The sequence below is a fragment of the Triturus cristatus genome, chromosome 8 (genome assembly GCF_964204655.1).
Source record: "Triturus cristatus chromosome 8, aTriCri1.1, whole genome shotgun sequence".
NCBI lineage: Eukaryota > Metazoa > Chordata > Amphibia > Caudata > Salamandridae > Triturus > Triturus cristatus.
The window spans coordinates 998,818,833-998,841,871 of NC_140591.1; the positions used below are offsets into that span (position 1 = coordinate 998,818,833).

Here is a 23,039-nt window from a genome sequence, read left to right on the forward strand (position 1 = left end):
ATTTACAAATGGAAATGACAACAAATGAGCCGGGGGAATTCCCGCATCTTGGGATTGGACAAACCAGTGGTAAAAGCCAATTTAAAAAGAAATCGAGGTTTATCCCCAAAATGCCCTTTGATGCAATTGACTGCTTCCACGACTCTATGATCAAGGATTTGAATAGGCTACGCTTGCAAGACAAACCACAAGAGCATGCGAACAAACGTCTATTTAATCTGTCGAAAGCCCAATGGACAGCAGTCAGGACCCTTAAAGAAGACACTGGTATTGTTATCAAGCAATCCGACAAGGGCGGCAACGTTGTCGTTATGTCCAAGGATTTTTATCGAGGTGAAGCCCTACGCCTTCTAGGTGATTCTTCAAGTTATTCAAAAATCCAAAGAGACAGATACAACACCAGTGTGTTAGCACTCTACAATTTGCTGGATAAATGGAGGAACAGTGGCATCCTGGAGGAAGACGAATTTCAGTTTCTCAAAGTGGACAGTCCGGTATTACCTACATTTTACCATCTATCTAAAATCCACAAGGACATCCTGAGACCTCCAGGACGTCCCATTGTTTCCAGCAAGGAGAGTTTGCTAGAAAAAGTCTCCATCTACGTTGATCATTTCCTGTTCCCTCTGGTCAAGGACTTAAGCTCGTACATCCAAGATATGACAGATTTCATCAAACGTATCCAGGAAATACAGTGGGAACCGGACTTTGTGCTTATCACTATGGACATAACCAGTCTATACACTTGCATAGCACACACTGACGGCTTAGGGGCACTCCAATATTTTCTGAAAGCAAGACCCCTGAAATACCAAATGCATAACACCATGCTTTTCGAATTTGCTGAATTCTGTCTGCACAACAATATTTTTTTGTTCGGTGGGCAGCTGTATCTGCAGACCCAAGGTACCGCGATGGGCACGTGCTTCGCCCCCAGTTACGCAAACTTGTTCGTGGGCTGGTGGGAGAAGCACGTGGCCTGGGCGGAGGGTAACGAGGTATGGGTTGACAAAATTGCCCTATGGGCACGCTACATTGATGATTTATTCATCGTGTGGAAGGGTACTCCTGATGAAGCCACAGAATATATTAACATCCTGAATACTAATTCTTTGAATCTGCATTTCACTAGTTTGATGAGCAAGACTGAGGTACCCTTCCTAGACCTCTCGGTTTATGTAGCAGATGGGCTGATTTGCACGAAACTCTATCGCAAACCCACCGCAGGGAATTCAGTTTTACACTTTACTAGTCAACATCCACGGTCTCTCATCAACAGCATTCCTTATGGGGAGTTGTTGCGTCTTAAAAGGAATTGCACACTCCCCATAGATTACACTCAGGCAGCAAGCGAATCGCTCAGAAGGTTCAGACAAAGAGGTTACACCGACACCCTCCTGAGCGAAACAGCCCTTAAGGTACAGTTGGGGAGTTGTTGCGTCTTAAAAGGAATTGCACACTCCCCATAGATTACACTCAGGCAGCAAGCGAATCGCTCAGAAGGTTCAGACAAAGAGGTTACACCGACACCCTCCTGAGCGAAACAGCCCTTAAGGTACAGTCTATTGAGAGACACTCCCTCCTTGGCATGGAACCACCCGAATTGAACAAAGCAAAAGATGATCCGGGCGGTCCCCGTCTCATCTTGGGTTACTCAACCAAGGCTGGAGTGATAAGAAAGCTAGTAGAAAAGAATTGGAGCATACTACAGACTGACAATATCATTGGTCAGGATACACCATGTAAGCCGGGGGTGACCTATCGTAAAAGCAAGTCACTGAAAGACTTGTTGGTACATAGCCATTTTTCCGATAAGATCCCCAAGAACACTCCGGTAGGCTTCTACCCATGTGCTTCTTGCAAAGCCTGCAAAAACAGCAAAAAAGTGAAGGAATACAGTGTTCCAGGCAGAACAGGAACACGTAGCATCAACAAATTTTTGAACTGTAATACCAGTTTTGTTGTTTATTGCCTGGTTTGCCCGTGTGGTCTCCAATACATCGGGAGTACTATCCACCCTGCTAAGAAACGTGTTTTGGAGCACACACGGGCAATTACGAACCGTGACACAACTTACCCTGTTGCCAGGCACTTTGCAGACAATCATGAATCCCGTAGTGACAAGCTTAGCTACTTTTGCTTGGACCAGGTCCCCTTGACTGAAAGAGGAGGAGACAGAGTAAGAGAGCTACGCCAGTTAGAGGCGCGTTTTATTATTGAATTACAAACTCGCACCCCTGGGGGCCTCAATATGGAGGAAGAATTATGGTCCTTCATTGGCTGAGCTTGTCCTTGCACAATTTCCATTTTTCCCAAACCTCTGCATTACACCATTGTATCATTGAGAAATTTTTGTAAATTGGGTGTTTTCCTTCTGCAACCTGTTTATTTATCAATTGTGTTCAGTGAATATGCCCATTTGAGGGCTTAATTTTGCGTTCTGAAAATGATCGTTACATTTTTTGTACATATTGTATATAAGTGTGAGTGTATGCCCCTTTCACTTTTTCGTCCTTATCTTTTTCAAAAATCAGAATTGAGTCTGTAACATCAATATTGACAGGACCGCTGGTTGATTAATTTAATTTTTACCGCGAGCATTTGAGCTGTGGCTACGCCCATTGGAGGGCGCAATTGTACGATCCAGCAAGATGCTCTCGGTCGCTGATTTAGCGGTCGTGTCACTGTCTGGTCACCGGATAACCTTTCTTGAAATCTTGAAAAATGAATTGCCTATGTTGAATTTATTGTTTAGCTTATCATCAGCATGACATAATCCACACTTTGTGGTAAATTGGTATCTAATGACGTGTCACGAGAAATAATACATGAATTACATGTTGTTTTGGTCATTCAAGTATGGCCGCCATGGTTATAATGAAATGTGGTTGACCAGCTGGAAAGTCCTATATCGATGGCACTTGCTAGTCCAATCGACCAATGATTGTATCTGTTATTTAAATGTTAACTTTGAACTTGACAAACTAACACTGACGAAGGGCAGGGTCCCGGAACGCGTGTGTTTGTTAGTCTTCACGGAGAAGAACGAATAAAAGCAATTTCTTTGAATTGAGCACGAGTGCGCCGCACGTTCTTTCCAGAGACGTGGTGTTTGGCAGTAATAGATTGCGCTATCGCCCGCGCAAGTGGCGCACCCGCACTGCTGAGAGCAACGGAGTGGGGCGGTGTTGTTTTTCGCATATATATATATATATATATATATATATATATATATATATATATATATATATATATATATATATATATATATATATAACAGCAAACCTCTCACACGGAGAAGGGAGTGAGCCGCACACATTAGGTGATGTGAAATCCATTTATTTCTTTAAAAGCGCTGGCGCTGGCATGTTTGTTCCTGATGCATTTCGGTCAGCATTGACCTTTTTCAAAGGAAGCCAGAAGCATCTAAAGGTCAAAAGGTAAACTGTCACTTGTTTTAAGTGTTTGCCCCCTGGTGGGCTCCACGTTAGGCTTAAGTGGGGCATGCTGGTATATGGAGTTTCACTTTTGTCCCGCAGTTGTTTCCCTTAATGGGTGATGCGTAAAAGTTTTTTCCGCTGATTAGCGCTGTCACCTAATCCCCATGCATACTACCTTTCAAGTTGCTGGGGACCAAATCCAGGATTCAGTTCCTGGCGGCTGCCACTGCCCTTATTGCTTCCGCAAAACTTCATGGAGGGTCCGATTTCGGGCAGTAATGGCGCTCTTTTCCTTGGTGGTGCGTCGCTCTCGGCAGGACCACGCTGAAAAACACAACAGCAAACCTCTCACACGGAGAAGGGAGTGAGCCGCACACATTAGGTGATGTGAAATCCATTTATTTCTTTAAAAGCGCTGGCGCTGGCATGTTTGTTCCTGATGCATTTCGGTCAGCATTGACCTTTTTCAAAGGAAGCCAGAAGCATCTAAAGGTCAAAAGGTAAACTGTCACTTGTTTTAAGTGTTTGCCCCCTGGTGGGCTCCACGTTAGGCTTAAGTGGGGCATGCTGGTATATGGAGTTTCACTTTTGTCCCGCAGTTGTTTCCCTTAATGGGTGATGCTTAAAAGTTTTTTCCGCTGATTAGCGCTGTCACCTAATCCCCATGCATACTACCTTTCAAGTTGCTGGGGACCAAAGCCAGGATCCAGTTCCTGGCGGCTGCCACTGCCCTTGTTGCTTCCGCAAAACTTCATGGAGGGTCAGATTTCGGGCAGTAATGGCGCTCTTTTCCTTGGTGGTGCGTCGCTCTCGGCAGGACCACGCCGAAAAACACAACAGCAAACCTCTCACGCGGAGAAGGGAGTGAGCCGCACACATTAGGTGATGTGAAATCCATTTATTTCTTTAAAAGCGCTGGCGCTGGCATGTTTGTTCCTGATGCATTTCGGTCAGCATTGACCTTTTTCAAAGGAAGCCAGAAGCATCTAAAGGTCAAAAGGTAAACTGTCACTTGTTTTAAGTGTTTGCCCCCTGGTGGGCTCCACGTTAGGCTTAAGTGGGGCATGCTGGTATATGGAGTTTCACTTTTGTCCCGCAGTTGTTTCCCTTAATGTGTGATGCTTAAAAGTTTTTTCCGCTGATTAGCGCTGTCACCTAATCCCCATGCATACTACCTTTCAAGTTGCTGGGGACCAAAGCCAGGATCCAGTTCCTGGCAGCTGCCACTGCCCTTGTTGCTTCCGCAAAACTTCATGGAGGGTCCGATTTCGGGCAGTAATGGCGCTCTTTTCCTTGGTGGTGCGTCGCTCTCGGCAGGACCACGCCGAAAAACACAACAGCAAACCTCTCACACGGAGAAGGGAGTGAGCCGCACACATTAGGTGATGTGAAATCCATTTATTTCTTTAAAAGCGCTGGCGCTGGCATGTTTGTTCCTGATGCATTTCGGTCAGCATTGACCTTTTTCAAAGGAAGCCAGAAGCATCTAAAGGTCAAAAGGTAAACTGTCACTTGTTTTAAGTGTTTGCCCCCTGGTGGGCTCCACGTTAGGCTTAAGTGGGGCATGCTGGTATATGGAGTTTCACTTTTGTCCCGCAGTTGTTTCCCTTAATGGGTGATGCTTAAAAGTTTTTTCCGCTGATTAGCGCTGTCACCTAATCCCCATGCATACTACCTTTCAAGTTGCTGGGGACCAAAGCCAGGATCCAGTTCCTGGCGGCTGCCCCTGCCCTTGTTGCTTCCGCAAAACTTCATGGAGGGTCCGATTTCGGGCAGTAATGGCGCTCTTTTCCTTGGTGGTGCGTCGCTCTCGGCAGGACCACGCCGAAAAACACAACAGCAAACCTCTCACACGGAAAAGGGAGTGAGCCGCACACATTAGGTGATGTGAAATCCATTTATTTCTTTAAAAGCGCTGGCGCTGGCATGTTTGCTCCTGATGCATTTCGGTCAGCATTGACCTTTTTCAAAGGAAGCCAGAAGCATCTAAAGGTCAAAAGGTAAACTGTCACTTGTTTTAAGTGTTTGCCCCCTGGTGGGCTCCACGTTAGGCTTAAGTGGGGCATGCTGGTATATGGAGTTTCACTTTTGTCCCGCAGTTGTTTCCCTTAATGGGTGATGCTTAAAAGTTTTTTCCGCTGATTAGCGCTGTCACCTAATCCCCATGCATACTACCTTTCAAGTTGCTGGGGACCAAAGCCAGGATCCAGTATATATATATATATTTTTTAAATGGGAAAGAGGAAACAGGTGTACTGAATAATAAATCATTTTGGGATATTCACAAGTGCCAGCCCGTAGGCGATTCAATTCAACAGGTGAGATTTTTGTCAAATGTCTTTTTGCCCGATTCCCACTTCTGCTCACTATGTGGAATAGGTTACCAGTAAATTCTGGGAAACCATTCAGCATTCTAATGAAGGTAGCAATGCTTGGTTACAAGTAGTCAAGTTATTTTTCAGTTTGTTAATTCATTTTCAAATACTTGCTTTGACAAAAGTGGAGGAAGAAAAAACATTTTGGGTAATTGTCAACGCTGGCTTGGAGGTGGGGGAAGTATTTTAAGGCAGTTGTCAAAGTGGGTGGGATCTGAAGGGCACGACAGTCCCGCACTTTTTTTAAATTAAGAAAAACAGTTTGCCTACTTTTTATGAAAAGGCAACCATCCCGGGACATTTAATTCCGAGAATGTAAATGCTTCAGCTGAAGTATAAGGCAGGGAGCCTCCTGTGCTATGAAACCGAGGGAGGGGCAGTCAGCTAAACAAGCCTTCTTGCCAGGTTGCCTGCTTGCCTGAAATAAATGTAAATGTACGCAACTTGTTAATCTGCAATTGTATAGGGTGCTTAGAAGCCGTTATTACCTTTATTGCTGGAACCACTTGAAGCTTCCTGATAAAACAGATTTATTATTTTGAGTGGCATTGCAAAGGGGCTACCAGCTGAGCTGTGAAGTGTGTGCTTTTAAAGAACAGTTATAAACAAATTGCACTAGGTAAAGTCTGAGTATTACTAAAATCTATATTTTGGAAGCCCTTTTGATAATCTTAAACCTGTTTATGAATTTTTTTGCAGCCTATCTTCTACTGTGTGTAATTCAAGTTTAAAATACTGACTTACATATTCACAGTGCTTTATGTCACAGACGGGGACCTCATAGCACTAAAAATATACAAGTCACTATTCTCCACCGCATCAACCAGGGTTCTGTGACTTTTCAATTATAGACAGACCCATATCTCTGCAGTGCATCAATGAATAGAGCTTTCACATTGTAGGTTAGTGCATGTGCCACTGATTAACTTAACTTGCATATATTTTTCATTTAAGCTGTGCGTCATTTTATATGTATTTACATCAAGGCAAAAGACCGAAAAAAGTTATAGGATATTTGGGTTTTTCTGGTATGCCTTTGACCCTTTCCCCACGCTCACTCACCCAACCCCATTTGGTTTTTTTAAAACATATTTTATTTGTCAAATGCATATATAGCGGAGCTCTGTAACCCAGAGGTTTCCGTAGCATCAAAATACAATATCCTGACTTCGACAGTTTTCTCATATAATAAAGAAAAGGAATAATGGAAGGACATGCATATGAAATACAACAAAATGTAACAAGAAAAAAAAAACAGATAACCAAGCAAGAGCAACATGTATAATCGGAGCAGTAGGCCTACGCTCGCTATGAGAAATGTCTGGGAGACACCATGCCACCCGGTACATGTATGATACGGACCCCCCAGTGCAGGGGAGGAGAAGACTACAACACGCGCTGGAATGGGCTCCAATTCCAATCCCCTGTAGTCCGCCCAGCGCTTCCAAATTTTGTCATGTTTACGCGGGCATCCCCGTGCTATAAAAACGGGGGCCTTTAGGCCCATGCAAAATTCCAGTCCTGCCTTCCACAACCCCCACCCCCATTTGTGCGCGGCATCACAATTCGCATATTTTTTAAGGCACTTTCGCCCACTGTTTTAAGGTTGTGAAACCGAAGGTAGCATTAATTGGGTACATAAAATAAACCTATTAGCAATAAAAATGATTAATTAGTTTGATAACCTGTGGCACCTAACAAACTTCGTGTATGAGAACAAATGTTAACCACTAAGGTGGTGCATAACATATTACTTTGCATTTTCAGTTAATTTTATTTTTGGTGAAGATAGCGAACATTACACACAAAAAAAAATCTGCAAAGATTAAACTATTGTGTTAAGCAGGTTTTAAGTGGTCTTGTAGAGGATGGCGGACACAGTAAATTGCTCTTCCTGCAAAAATGCTTAAAAAGTTAGCAAAGTTATTATGGAATACAAAAAAATAGCATGATTCCACAAAATAAAGAAACCATTTAGGTGAAAAACCATGTTTAACTCCACTTCTGTTTTGCTCTTCCCACGTGCCTCCCTATCTGTAATACCCAAAAGGAGACATCCAGGGCACAAGTTCTAAACAAGCATTGGCATAGCCAATAGGTCTCGCTTTTGGGACCTTATAAGTATTTAGTTATGCAGAACAATATCCTTGGTGCAATAACATCAACTGTTGCATGGCTAAAAACTTATAAGGTCCCAAAGGCGAGACCTATTGGCTATGCCAATGCTTGTTCTCTATGTAGGCTGCTGCATGGCTGGCCCGCTTGGCAAGACTCATTCGCGTGCCTGGGCCTCGGAGGCACGCTCAGTGCTCACCTTTCACACACTTGTGAACTATGCTTTCGTGCACTGTGAACCAGAACTCCTTTCACTTCCCGGCGCTGGCTCTGTAGTCAGCCACCTGCTACCTGTTTGTCTTAGACGCAGCTGTGGTGGGTGGGAGGACGGAGCACAGAGATGAAGAGCCAGCAGGTGAATAAATCCATTAATCGGATTTATGGTGGTTATTTGTGCAGCACTGGAATGTGTTTATGGCAGCACCGGTATGCATGGGATGACGAAGATGGCGGGATCGTGACATTTCACAAGACTGGCCTCAGTGTGTCAGGAGTGTGTTTGAAGGGACAGGTGTGTTTATGATTTCACACGCGCTGCTTGTGATGGGGCAATTAGGCTCAATCTGGGGCATTATCTCAAGGGGGTGGTTTGGGATAGGGGACCTGTGCACTGGTACGTCTATGTGTGTCTGTATTCATGCCATTGTATAAACTGGGTGTCGTAGCACAAGCGATGTAGTGTGATTGCACAAGTGCGTTTACGTATGTCTGAATTCACCAGTATATTTATAGTGCCAGAAGTGTTTACAGGATAGCGCCTACCATCACTACAGTGCTTAGAAAGGGGCATATGTACACCAGTTTGTGCATGACATTACTTATAGATTATCCCCACCCCCCGCGCGAACCCACCCGCCTGTTTTGCCAGCCGCGACTGCATAAGCCCTCCGATGCCCCTTGGCCAAGTTCACGCTGTATAAAAACTACAAAAAAAGGCCATTGACCTGCCTTTCAGGTTAGCACATTCTGTTTTTTCACAAACAGAGAGTGAGAGAATATACAACGTGGTTGCGTTCTCCCAAAATAACTTTTTATCACAAAAAGCAACCACTATTGAACTGGCAGAATAACCAGATTCAGAGTAGTGTTAGAATGTTGTTCAACTATCTACTTCACAGGTGGAATATCAAAGATATTGAAGTAAAAGCCTCACTCACATAATAGTGACATGCTTCATCATAGGCAGTTACTCCACACCCAGAGAAGGTGGTACTCTCTGGGCGGACTCAACCAAAGATATACTGGGAGTTCTTAGATAAATGAACAACTGGTTAGGCAGGGAACCAGATCAAATTAAAAATACCTATGAGTGTACCCTCTTTCGAATCCTTTATTGCTGGGCACTCATGATATGAATAAAAACTTATTATTGGGGTTCTTTTGAACTTAATTCTGTTCAATTGTACCCTCAACCGTGTGCCAACATGTTTCGGCCCATATTGTAGCCCAATCGGGTCTGGGGGCCTTCGTCAGGGCAATATATTTCTGTTCCTTATGCTCTAAGGTCCCTGCGGTATAGCCGTACATGTGCTTACATGCAACCCATCCGTACGTGAGGCCTAATGCACTCACCTGTCCGTATGTACACTCCGACCTCAGTAGATTTTCTATTGGACATAGAACAAAAAATACCATATGTTTCTTAATCGACTCAACAACAAAACCTGTCTACAGCCCGTCTTGTGCTCGTAGTCATTGATTTCTAGTTGGAGTGATGGTGTGCCACCTGTCTATGTGCTCTCTATTTAGGGCTTAGTGTAATCCATTATCCAAACCAGTCTACTCACCGCCACATCTCACCCACATCTTTTCACCACACAACGTGATCAACATCCTATTTGTGTTAACTATGAGTGCAAGGATTGTGACTCGACTGTTTCTCTTAGCCACCGATCCTATTGATCTATATTTTAACACCCATTTTCCTTGTCGTGTTGTTTATTCTTTTTTATATATATACAGCAATGCGCTGGGAAGGCGTGTATCCCTTTCATCCAGTATAATACATCCCACAGACGCTCACCTACTGCCCGATGCCTACTAGCATCATGCGGATCTCGTGTGTTCAGGTGCTGTCCTGTAGTCAAACACTGTATAAAAAGTATATAATTGTATAAAGGCATTACTTGTATGGCCATCACGCTTATAGCCTCTGTATTAATGTTACCATAGTTATCTACAAGTTCGTTGTTTAGGACCGTTATTTCCATGTTATTTCTATGCTCGCGTTACGTCTAGGGAAAGAGAGGCTCATTGTCACTCACGTAAAAGCACTCATTTCTGCTAAAACCTTATATCGTGCGTTTTTTTGGTGAACTCACCCCCTCTTATATCTATTATGTTTGGAAACCCCTCTTATTTACACTCAGCGTACTGCGGCAAGTTTTTTGAAAGGAACCGTTAGTTGTTTAAAACGTTAGGATTCCCTATCTTCATATCAGATAGTTCGGGACCAGAAGCGTCGTATTTTAATCAGTACACCCTCGCGCTCACTTACTTCATCAAGGACACCGCACCGCCGTTGCACCTAGTCAACCACACCGTCCGCCGTCGGAGATGTGAATACGGTAGTTTCGGCTTTTGAAGGACGTTTCCCGAACCTAATTGGAGGGCTGTTCTGTCCCAATCCCGATTCTCTATGGTTGGGTAACGTAGTCACAGCTGCTGTTCTAACGTGTATGAGGCTGAACTACAAGAATTATGGGAAATGTAGTTCCGTTTGATCCGATAAGCGGTGTTCGATCCCCCTCGAAACGGAGAATCTGTATCTTATAATTTAAAACAAATTGTGCCAATCCATTGTGTAGCTATAGTGGGGAAGATTTCTTTCGGGGTGTGAGGCTGACGTTTCGCCGTTTTGAATGAACTTGCGTGCCTCGCTGTGTGACCTAATGACCCGTGATAGGGGGTAAATTGTAAACACCCCCACTGGAACTCTCCTTGTCTGCCTGCTCATAGCGGATAATTCTAATCATTAGATTAGTCTGTTATTTAGGTTGCTTGAACGTTGTGATCTATAGCCCGACCTCTTAGGTGTTGTTCCCATGTGTTCTCAATTTCTATGCAACGAGGTCTGATATTGCACCCCAGTCTTCTTTTTTACATACGGGAGGCTGTATTTTGTTACCAATACTTTTACTCCTGCCTCCTTGTTTTTATCGTGTTATTTAGTGTAGGTACGCCTATTTTTTCTGATTATTCCATCAAGCAGCTACTGTGAGGCTTGCGTATTTCAAGATTAATTGTTTGCCATGTTCAAGGGATATTTGTTCTAAGGCATAGTTAGGTCATAGAACCCCACGGAATTTCCTCGTTAAGGCCTGATGTTGTACTTGACAAGCGATAAATCCACCTTTGCTCTAGTTTCAGCAATTGTTTTTCGTTGCAGCTGTCTGGTAGTCTCTCAATTACAGTCCAGGTAAAGTCATTTTCATTATGTCTCTGTGTTTGAAAGTGTCTCATCATTTTTGTGATTGTTTTTCCGCATCTAAATGTACTGCGGTGCTCATTGATTCTGATCTTGACTTTACGTGTAGTCATACCAATGTATATCTTATTGCAGATACACGTGATTAGGTAGACTACATTGTGGCTGTTGCAGTTACTGAAAGATCTTTGTTCCCACGGTGTTCTTAGGCCAACGTCGATTGTTTTACTCGATGTTGTTAGTTTGCATACACTACATGATCCACACGGGTAGTGTCCGACTACCTCTGGTAAGTTCCAAAGTGTGCTCTGTTGGCCTGTTCTGCCTTGTTTCTTTTTTGGTCGGGTGTGAACAACAGAGTCTTTGATTGATTTCCCTCTCTTGAATGCAAACAATGGTTTCTCCAATTTTAGTCCCCCAGAATTCAGTGTTCTCCAATGTCGTAGAACGATGTTCTTTACATTGTTGGAATCTGTTCCGTAAGTGGTCACGCATACCAGTTTTTTATCATCCGGTTTCTTTTTTGGTTCCAATAAACCTTCTCGGTTGCAGTTTTTTGCCCTTTTATATGCTTGTTTAATCAGTTTTGTAGGATAGCACTTTGTCTTCAATTTCTGTGTTAGTTTTTTAGCATGAGTTTCATAATTTGCTTTTTCAGTACAATTTCTCCTTAGTCGTAGGAATTGACCTACTGGCAAATTATCTCGCAGGGCTTTGGGGTGGAAGCTGTCATATCTGAGTAGGTTATTGGCATCTGTGGGTTTGTAGAACACTTCAGTTTTTAGTGTCCCCTCCGCTGGCCAGATCTTTAAATCCAAAAACGTGATGGAATCTTTCTTTAGAGTCATCGTGAACTTCAGGAATTCATCCCTGTTGTTTAGCCACACCAGAAATTCTTTTGCTTTGTCGGCGTCTCCTTTCCAGACTATGAAGATATCATCTATGAATCTTCTCCATACCCCCAAGTTGGATTGGTACGGATTAGTATCACTATAGATGAAGCGTGTTTCAAAATCATGCACATACAGGCACGCTACACTGGGGGCGCAGGTCATCCCCATTGAAGTGCCATTGGTTTGTAGGAAATACTCCCCTTCAAATTCAAAGTAATTCCTTGTTAAGGCTAATCGTACACATTGGACCACAAAGTTTATCGGTGTTATTGATGTCCAGTTTTCCAGACCCAGCAGGTTTTCAATCACCGTAAGTGAAGCCTCTTGTGGAATACTGGTGTATAGTGCTTCCACGTCTAATGTCATTAGATAATCGGTGGTAGGATCGAAGCTCAGAGTTTGGAGTTTCAATAAGATGTCTTGTGTGTCTTTAAGGTACGAGGGCATTCTCTGTACCATTGGTCGTAAGAAATGGTCGGCAAATTTTGAGAGTGGTTCAAGTGCCGAACCGATGCCTGACACAATCGGTCTGCCTGGCGGTGGATGTATGTTTTTGTGTACTTTCGGGAGGATATAAAAGTATGGAGTTTTTGGGTCAAGTTCTTGTAGAAAGTTTTCTTCTGCCTTGGTAATCCATCCCTCTTGTACTGCTTCCGAAACCATCTCGTGTATTTCCAGTTTCAGGCTCCTAGTTGGATCTCTCTGTAATCGTGAATAATTACGTTGGTCGTTGAGTAATTTCATACATTCATCTCTGTACATCTCGATGGGTAGGATCACCGTTGCTCCTCCCTTGTCTGCTGGTTTGATTATGACATCCTGCATTTTGTCAAACTCTGCCAGTGTCTGCCGTTCGATCAATGTAAAGTTGTTAAATCTTTGGTTGTTGTTATCTTTTAATTCGTCGATATCCAATGTTACTGCCTTCTCAAAGGCTAGTAGTGCCGGTGGCATAGTGTGGTTCGGGGGGATGAATTTGGATTTTTTACGCAGGCCTGTATTTTTGTCTGTAAATTCACTCAATTGCTCCGGTCCCTCTGTTTCTGAGAAAAACACCGACAGACGAAGTCTGCGGAAAAATTCGGCTAGTTCAATTCTTAGGTCAAAGAAATTTGACCGATTAGTCGGGACGAAGCCTAGTCCTTTCTTCAGGACATTTTCTTGTTGTTGGGAGAGGATTCTGTTGCTCAGGTTCAGTATTCCCGAGCGTTCTTGCTCGTGCTGGGTCCCGGTTCCTGTGCTGTCAGGTCTTCTCTGTTTGTATCCCATTGGACCCGTTGCCCTCTCCGATTGCCTCCTCCTCGTCTCCGGCCTCTCCCTAAAAAAGGTTGTTGATAGGGTTGCCATTGGTATCCAAACTGCGGTGGTTGGAAAGGTGCTTGCATAAAGGGGTTCCATCCAAACGGTGGTTGTTGTTGCATACCTCCTTGCATGTATGTACCTCTATTCTTTCTTGGGTGGTTACCCCTACGCCTATAAGTGCCTTTCCGGCCTTCAGATGATGTGTCGCTGGAATAATTACCAGAGCCTGTGCTTCCTGCGTCGGAGAAGTCTGAATTGTCCTTGTCAGTTGGGGTGTAATCCTCTCTCGAGTATGGAAAAACACTCTCAAATTTAAATTTTTTTAAATCTTTCTGAAATTTTGTAATTTTGGCTTGAGTGAGATATTCTTTATACTCATTGATTACTTTATTGTTCTCATCCAATTTCTTTTTGAATTGTGCAATTGTAATTTGAGTTTTCAAACCATTTTCCAATGTTTTTATTTCAATAAGAAGGGCATCTGAGAGTCTTTTAGCAGTCTTAATAATTAAGACGAGCCAGTCCCTGCTGCATTTCCATGCAATCAAGGACCAGCTCCGTCTAAATTCGGGGTCACTCAGGAAAATTCGTGGGGAGTTTGCCACAATCAGACCGTTGGGTGCTATATTACCCCTCAAATATTCGGTCATGATGGCCCCGTGGAGTAAAGTTTTGAGTTGGGTCCTTTTCAATTCCGTTAGGGAATCCCAATCGCCATTGTTTTGGTTAACATGTGTGAGAGTAGTGTCGGAGATCAGTGGTGGCATAGCTAGAATGGATGATATTTCATCTTCGTCATAGGCTAGTCCCTCAGCCATATTGACAGGATGATTGCGAGTCCGTGGGGTGGTCAGTGTACCCTTGGCTCTTTATTTTCGGGTAACCTGATACAAACTATGTCAGGTGTCCCAAACCTCTTCTAGAGGGGTGTATTTCTGAAACCTCTCAGGGCTATGGAGGCCCCTCTAAACTCTTTTTTCACAAACAGAGAGTGAGAGAATATACAACGTGGTTGCGTTCCCCCAAAATAACTTTTTATCACAAAAAGCAACCACTATTGAACTGGCAACCACTATTGAACTGGCAGAATAACCAGATTCATTCTGTTGTCTTGCTCAGAAAGATCATTATATGCGGAGGGCTGCAAAGCGTTTGAAAATGATACCAATTTGTGACCCTTACGTTTAATTTCACTTTGCATAGATCTTCACTCGTTTATTTATTTTGCATGTTTGTTGTCAGTTTTTGTCTCAGTCAAGGTTTGCTAACTAACATACATCGACACAAAAGTTGCCTGGATTTCCACTCTACCTCTTTCAAATGTCACCAGCCGCCACTGCAATTCTGGCTGGCACATTGCGGGAAGAGACGTATACATCTTTTTGTTTATGCTGTAGGATAAAAAATCCCACGGTTACCGCACAGATTTTGCAGTGCGTAGTGACAACACTTATTTATACGCAAAATAGATTATCTTGTAGTTTCAGTGCACTTGACGTTTTACCAACTATATTCCGTACCTAGATTACGCACTAAACTGTTTCCATGGCAACTGAACCCCAGTCCAAACATCTGGTACCTCAAGCAATCCCATTTACGCTATCTGGTAGCACGTGCAAACTTCAGAAATAGTAACTTGCAAATTTCCATTAAGGAGCATTTGCTGATTCTTCCAACTCACAGGTATAGACAATCTGATAAAAAAATTCAGCTACTGTAAAGTTATTCATGCAGCCCACAGAAGCTTATACATTCACAGGGCGAGGTACGGATATACTAGACTTTCTTAGTAGTCATCGGCCACATTTTCCAATTTGTTTGAACCACACAAGAAATTACAGGAGGAATTATTTACACAACTCCTTTTATAAGCCTTAAAAACAGGAACCTCAAACATAAAGTAATTTACACAACTAACCTTACTAAAGATATACACAACAACCACAGTTCAAGCAATGTTAATGCATGCTAAATGTTTTTTTCTGTTTGAAAAATACAAAACATTGTCACGAAAGCCTTAGTCGTTATCTGCATCCACGTCAATCGAGGGTAGCCAGAGGTAACAGATGCTAGCCTGTCATGCCATTTAGCTCTCCTGGCACGCCACTGGACTCTGCAGTCAAGAAGTAAGCCGTATGAAAAATAGTGAACGGGGCTTTAAAATCTCTGTTTACATCCTGAGGGATCCGGTGCATGCCCTTCAAAAAGCAACTGGTTGGCTTATGTGCGTGAAAATGGTTAGACTTGTGATGTCACTGGGGTAAAGGGGTGGGTAGTGTCACATCCGCCACAACCGGACATGGCTAGAAGAGAGGCAGATGAGTCAGTGTCCTTGAAGGCACGTCTGGTGCGAGGCAGTGTCAGCACAAGTAGACACTGTGCATGTATGTGAGTCAAGAAGTAAGCCGTATGAAAAATAGTGAATGGGGCTTTAAAATTTGTTTACATTCTGAGGTTTCCGGTGCATGCCCTTCAGAAAGCAACTGGTCGGCTTATGTGCGTGAAAATGGTTAGACTTGCGATGTCACTGCGGTAAAGGGGTGGGTAGTGTCACATCCGCCACAACCTGACATGGCTAGAAGAGAGGCAGATGAGTCCGTGTCCTTGAAGGCACTTCTGGTGCGAGGCACTGTCAGCACAAGTAGACACTGTGCATGTATGTGGTGGATGCAACCTGTGGGGGCAGTGTCAGTACAAGTTGCCGCAAGAGGATAAGTAGGTAGTGTCAGCACAAGTAGTTGGTGAGTGCGACCTGAGGGGGCAGTGTCAGTACAAGTTGCGGCAAGAAGATAAGTAGGTAGTGCCAGCACAAGTTGACAGAGGACCAGTTGTTGATGGGTGCGACCTGAGGGGGCAGTGTCAGTATGTAAGGCAGAAAGGCGTTCCTGAGTGCTGCTGGCTGGCCTAGCGCATGGCGGCTGCGCACGTGCACGCTCACGGGCACGCAAGCGCTAGGCCAGCCAGCAGCACTTTGAAAAACTCACATACAAAATGTCTCTCCGAGCAGCGCATGCACGCTGACTCAGCGAGATCTAAAAAGAAAAAAAGAAGTGTGGGGACGCTGACGTCACGACCGGAAGTGACGTCATGAAAGGTGGCTTGCACCATCAGACTCATTGCCTCCCCTCGCTCACCTCTTCGATGCGATCGCATCAGAGGAGCCAGCTCTTGAGCAGCGTTCTGAATGGGCTCCGATCTCGCCCCAGAGAGGCCAAAGAGTGCATGTGTGTCTCCATTTGCTCCAGTTAGAGAGCTCCCGGTAAAATAAGTGGGGGGACGCCGTCCACCCACATGGTACCCCAACTCGAGCCCTGGCTCAGACATCTCTCCTCTGCCCCCGACGCAAATTAGAATACTTGTCTCTTTCTTCAACACCTCGAAGCCAATGCCGCCATTACATTGACATTCGCTGCTCCACTTTCATTATCTCAGATGGGAAGCATTCAGTTATGAACAGCAGGGCGCGGCGACCCATGCTGCGAGATGGACGCGCCAAGTCAAGCTCACGCGCCAATTTATTGTGCTGTGATGTTGTTGGTACAGACAGACCTTCAGTTGATACGGCACAAGGGAACTGAAAATAATGAGACTGGAGATAAAACAAACGTGTGCGTCTGTCCAGCTTTAACCCCGTTTAATTACTCTATTATTTCAGTTATTTCCACATTACTCGGGGTTCATCCAGATGAGATGTGATGGGATAAAAATAATGGGATACCACTGTGCTGGTGGTAGCTGTGAGACCAAAGAAACATTGGTGCTTCTGGAAAAATACATACTCGATGTGATTAAACTATGAAATGGTCTGAAAATGACGTGTGCTCTGCTCCAAGGTACAGTGGCCAGAGCAAAACGCAATTTACACTTCAGCATGTGTTCTGCATGATGCATAATTCAAATAATAGGACATGTTTTACCTGCAAAATGTACGGACGCTATAGTTTCAACTACTACAATTCTGCTCAGTCAAAGCAAACATTGTACGTGTAAAATGCTCTAATAACAGAGCTCACTCAAAAACACAATAAAAACTGTCAATGTTAAAATAAAAACGCACGTTACACAGAGAGAATAGCCAGTGTACAGGTTTTGCCAGGTCAGAATTTCCATTGAAAATACATTTATTGTGTTAATAACTTTTGACGAATCTTCAGAAAACTTCCATTTGAAAATGTAATCCCATTTGGGTTCAGAATGCAAGTCCCATGCAGACATGTCAAGTGGAGACGTTAAAAAGCTAACATTTTCCAATTTAGTGACTATAGGATCCTTTACTCTTCAATAGAGGACAAAATGCTTAACGGAACTACCCCAAAATTAGCTAAATTTAGAACTTTGCTCAAGGAAGTGCCTTTGCTTCGTTTAGTGTAAATCAGATTAGTGGTTTACCAGAAATTTGCCAAATTTGCACAGGTTGGAAATTCTAAAGGCAGTCAGCTGTGGATTCTCTTGGAGGGAACTGCTACAATAACCAAAACGTAGAAAATGTATTTTTTCTTTTTTTAGCGAGTAAGGGGGGTCGTAAGTGCAGTGCAAAAAAGCACACGTTCCTTTTTCTAAAAATGACAGCTACAAAATGCTTGCTGTTGACAAGATCAAGCTCGTTCCAGCTTTCAGGAGCAGACAGATTTGCAATGTACAAACGTTTTTCAGTTTTCTAGTTGGTATTTAATATTTCTGATTTCTACCTACTTCCAGTTTGTGGAGAAAAAGTGTGTGAACACCCTACCGCGTTAAGCCAGAAAGTTGTACATTTCTGAAAAGTAGACATGTACATTTCTGAAAAGTAGACATACTTTCACAACTAAGCACATATTGGTGTAGATTGCATAAGTTGAAATGATAAACTAATTAAAGTAGGAAAAATTAAAAAAGATGATGCTGTTTCATCCGTATTTGTTTGCCACTCTGTCCGATGTATAAAAGTCATGTAACGTTATGTTCATCTGACCCTTCTGGCTGCAGGCATACAGTGTTCTTTGGTTGCACTAAAAGACAATGCGCAAAGCCATCAACTGAGCTGCAGTCTATAAGGATTTTCACTTTGCACTGCCCACACATCAGTTCATAAGGTAAAATCCAGATGTGTGAAATTTGATAAAACATCCACTTGTCCAAGGGGCAGGATGCTTCAGAAATCTACTTGCTCTGTAAAAACAATAACCAACTTGACCATTTTGGTGACAGGCAGTGAAGTGACAAATTAAGGAAGCATTCTCATTTTATCAAACCTATGATAGTGGTACCCCAATTGAGCCAGGGCTCATATTATATAGGGTTTGGATTCTAGCAAGCTTGTGATTTTGCCACCTCTCTACAATTCTACATACAGGAGCAGGAAGCAGTAGTTCCAGGGTGGGAATGTCCTATGAGACTTTGCACATTCATAAGCCTACATGTTTAAAGGTATTTGTCAAATCCTCGTCAATTTCTTGCAACATTGAAAAAATGTAGAAATTTACTCCCGCCAAAAGCAGGAGTACAACATGTTTGATTAGTGCATTCAAAGATTTATTTTAACTACTTAACATTTGTATTGATTAAAACAGTCCCCCATAGGATAAAAGAGATGCAAACCTTCTGATTTTCCTCGACTTCATTTCTCATTTCTTGGTTAACTGTAATCCTGGTCAGTGATCTGTGTAGACAAAAGATATTCAAGCTTACTCGTGTCCATAACAGCAAAGAAACCCAAACACATTCTAATTTGAGATATTTACAGTTAGTCAGCTATTGCTTTAAAATATGAATGCAGGAAGAAATGCAATGCTTAGATACTTGGTCTGATAATCCCTGGTCCCTAATGTTTGGTTGGAACACCCAGCAAAGCAGCAGCATGTATTGAAATATTCTCTTTTATTAGCCTCAAACTTCTGATTACACATCTCAAAGTTTAATGGTCTGCTATAAAGCTAGGACTGGATAAGACTGTGTAGAGCCTCCTTCTCTCCATCTCTCCATCTGGATGGTATTGCATTGTCAAAGGCTGTTGAACTGTCTCGGTGATGAACACTGGCTTTATTGGAGACGGGCAGGTGCAGCCGGCATAGGTAAGAGCGTTGGGGTGGGGCGGGCGATTTCATGGATGACGGGCTAGGTAAAATTAAATGAAAAAATAAATAAAATCACTTAGCTTGCGCTCGCCGCATCACCGACTCGGCCTTCCTCTGTAGGGCCATCAGAAGTGTATGTCAGTGGCTGAGACAGAGTAGTCTCCGTCATCAACATACTTACTCTCCGTCATCAACATACTTATGGTCCGCCTGACTCTAAATGAGGTGGGAGGGCCTTCAGTTTGACACAGAGGGTACTCTGTCACTTTTGCAATGGTGTACCCTCTCCGCCAAACTATAAAATAGGCTCAAAATTTGCTATATTGTTGTTGCCTTCCACTATTTCTTTCTAGCTCCATTCATTACATTTACTGATTAAATTAATGGGCATTGACTGTACAGTAAGATCATTGTTATACATTTAATTTTTCTTAACAAGGGTACTTCACTACAGCTCTATAGTATTAATATAGGTATTATTAAAAAGTCTATAAAACTCTGGGAAATCTCATCTGTGTATCATTTTATGGGGCTTGGTTACGATAACACCTGGCTATGTTGTTTTTTTTGGTTCTCTGGTAAACACATTCTGATGATCTAACATGTAGATAACACTGCGAGTCAGTAATATCGACGGCTATTGAGATATTGATTTAAAACCATGAGACATTTTGGACAGGTTGTGTTTGCCCATTAGAAGGTGAAAGGTTATACTAGATGTCACACTGGACTAGCACTGTCCATAAACAAAGTTAGCTTTTAATATTTTGTTCTATTTCTAATCGTGTAATGCTTTAATTCTGCCTAATCCTTTTAGCTAGCTCTGTAGCCAATATAAATATTAAATGGAGAAAGTACGCATTGTTTGTGGTTAAGATTACTCGTAGTGGGGGGCTTGTCCTTCACATTAATCCTGGTTGAAAGAGCAAGGTATCTGGGCAAAATAAATGTCTTCATTCAGGCACCCAGGGTTCATCTTTGGAATCACTAAGCCGAACATAGCAGCATGTGTCCGTCTTGAAGAAGTATTGTAAATAGTCTATCATTGTTTTAAAGTTCTAGCACGGCCGCCACTTTTAGAACTAACATACTGGCATCTTGTAATCGTAAAACAATGATACACTATGGACAACAGTTTATATCATCCTACTTTAGACTAAATGGCCAAGAGAGATGAGGTGCGCTGTAGATTAAATGAGCGGCAAGCCAAGAGGCCCGCTAGCACATCCGAGGGAGCTGCAGTATCCTATCAAGGAACATGAACAATAAAAAGAGAAGCAAAGAAATGAAAGGGGAACTATTAAAGGAGAAAATTGAAACCTAAAGGATTGGTCAGCCAACCCCAAAATTGAAGCACACTCATTTTCAGGTGGTTGTACACATATGAACAGAAAATTAGATCATTCACAGGGCAAGACAGTCAATGACTGAGGTGGACTGAACCATTACTCCATGCAGTAAGCTGTCATGGATGGAATCAGAGTGTAAATGACACTCAGACGGACCAATGGCAGAACAGAGTTAAAGCCCATCTATGGATCTATATGGGTGCATTTATTATTTGATAAGGTTTTTATTACAAGATCCTGGCAGACAGCTAAGAAGAGATTCTAGGAAGAAGTGATATAGTGCCAATCTCCCTTCTCACTCTAGGGATTGTCAGAAGTGGTTGCCAGCACCAAAATCATTCCATAAAAAGGTAATCTGTGGCATTTCATGTAACAAAATACCTATCTGCAAGCTTAATTACAGAGCAATAACAATCCACCCTTAAATGCCTATTGGCTTTAGCATATGCTTTTCACAATCAATATGTTAGGCCTACTGCGTTTATCATAACCTTTCACAATAAACAGATCAGAGCTGTGGCATCGGAAATATTTTTTCCTAGGGAACTAATCACGCCTCTAGCGGTTATCATTGGCTTGTCACCAGAACCAACTCAGGACTCGTGTACCAAGTTTAAGCTTTTCCACAAGCCAGCCATAAGGCATGCAGTCATCCAATTACATAGTATGCATAGTTACAGTTGGCAAAGCAAAACACTACCTTTCCTAAGAGGGCCTAACAAGTATTCTGACAGAGCAAATCTTCTAACCACAATCCTTGAATCCTAAAGTAATTAATAAGATTCAATGTGACAAAATACCTAGCTGTAAGCTTAATTAAAGTAATAACTTTCTATCCTTAGATGCCAATTTACTCTAACATATGTTATGTAAAATCAATATGTCAGGCCTACTGCTTTGAGTGTACCCTTTCATTATAAACAATCAAACCTATAACCTTCATCATTGGTTTGTCACCATAACCAACTCAGCTCCTACTGTGTTAGTGATAAGTCTTCCCAAAAGGCAACCATCAGTTACACTGCAATAACATTATGTACAAAATACAATTGTCAAAACAATACAAAATACCTACTAATAGAGCCTAATAAGGATCATCATAGTGCAAATCATCTCTATCGCCAAGGTTTGTTTGGGTGGGTCATCAACACCAAAACCCTTGCTTACTAAGGTAAGATTTCATGTAACACAATAGCTGCTGCAGGCTTTAGCATGGTGTAAAGAAAACCAACACTTTGAAGTCTATTGTCTTCAACACATGCTTTACACAATAAGTATGTAAGACCTACGGGGCGTGGCCTAGCCAAGGCTAATAACAGACGCGTGAGCCGAGAGCTCCGCACCAGCCCGCGAAATATCCTAGTACAACAGGCAGCCGGGATGAGCTGAAAAGCCTCTCACCTACCCCTCCTTGGTTCGAGAGCTGAGGGGAGAGCCCAGGAGGCGAATGAGATCCGACAGAGGCTTCGGCTGAGCATCGCGCTGGGCTGTATGGAAGCGCGTCACTGAGGCCGGATCAGCTGCGACTGCACGGCTCGCCAAGGCACCCAGGGGCGTCTTCGAGTGAGGAATTGGACTCCGGATGTGCGACCACTGCTGCCTCTGTGCATCAAGTCACACCCAGCAGCTCTGCAGCGGGAGGTGCGGTGGCAGTCTCCGCGCTCCGAGTAGAAGCTGTGGCCACGTGGTGAGCCTGACCGTGCTGGTGGGATGTGGACCAAGTATATATATATAAAATATATGTATTTATTACTAAACACACCCCTCTAGTCTCTTTATGAGGCTAGAGGCAAAAGCACATATGTTACACTTCAAATATTACAGTAAAATAGAACAAATACACGTCAGGCCCTAGGGGCGATCCAAACCACATACTAAAATAGTGGTATAAGAACCACAACTGAACTAGACACAAGGCCTAGAGCCTGTAGAATCGCTGGGACCCCAAGGTACCACCCAAGGTAATGACACAGGGGACCCACGGGGGCCGTGTTTAGTGTGAGAACACAGCCAGGAGCTCCCGTTAGCTTCTATGGGGAAAGTCGCGGTTAGATTTTTAAAGATTAGGGACACTTAGAAATGGAC

General features: G+C 43.1%; 1 protein-coding gene across 2 annotated transcripts in view; it reads right to left on the reverse strand.

Moving 5' to 3' along the window:
* UGGT2 (UDP-glucose glycoprotein glucosyltransferase 2) overlaps positions 1 to 23,039 on the reverse strand; it is a 1,472,699-nt gene that overhangs the window by 947,970 nt on the left and 501,690 nt on the right. For both annotated transcript variants that reach the window (XM_085622547.1, XM_085622546.1), the window contains exon 10: positions 19,130 to 19,190. In XM_085622547.1, the coding sequence (XP_085478673.1) occupies positions 19,130 to 19,190 (61 nt within the window). The remainder of the gene's footprint in view (positions 1 to 19,129; positions 19,191 to 23,039) is intronic.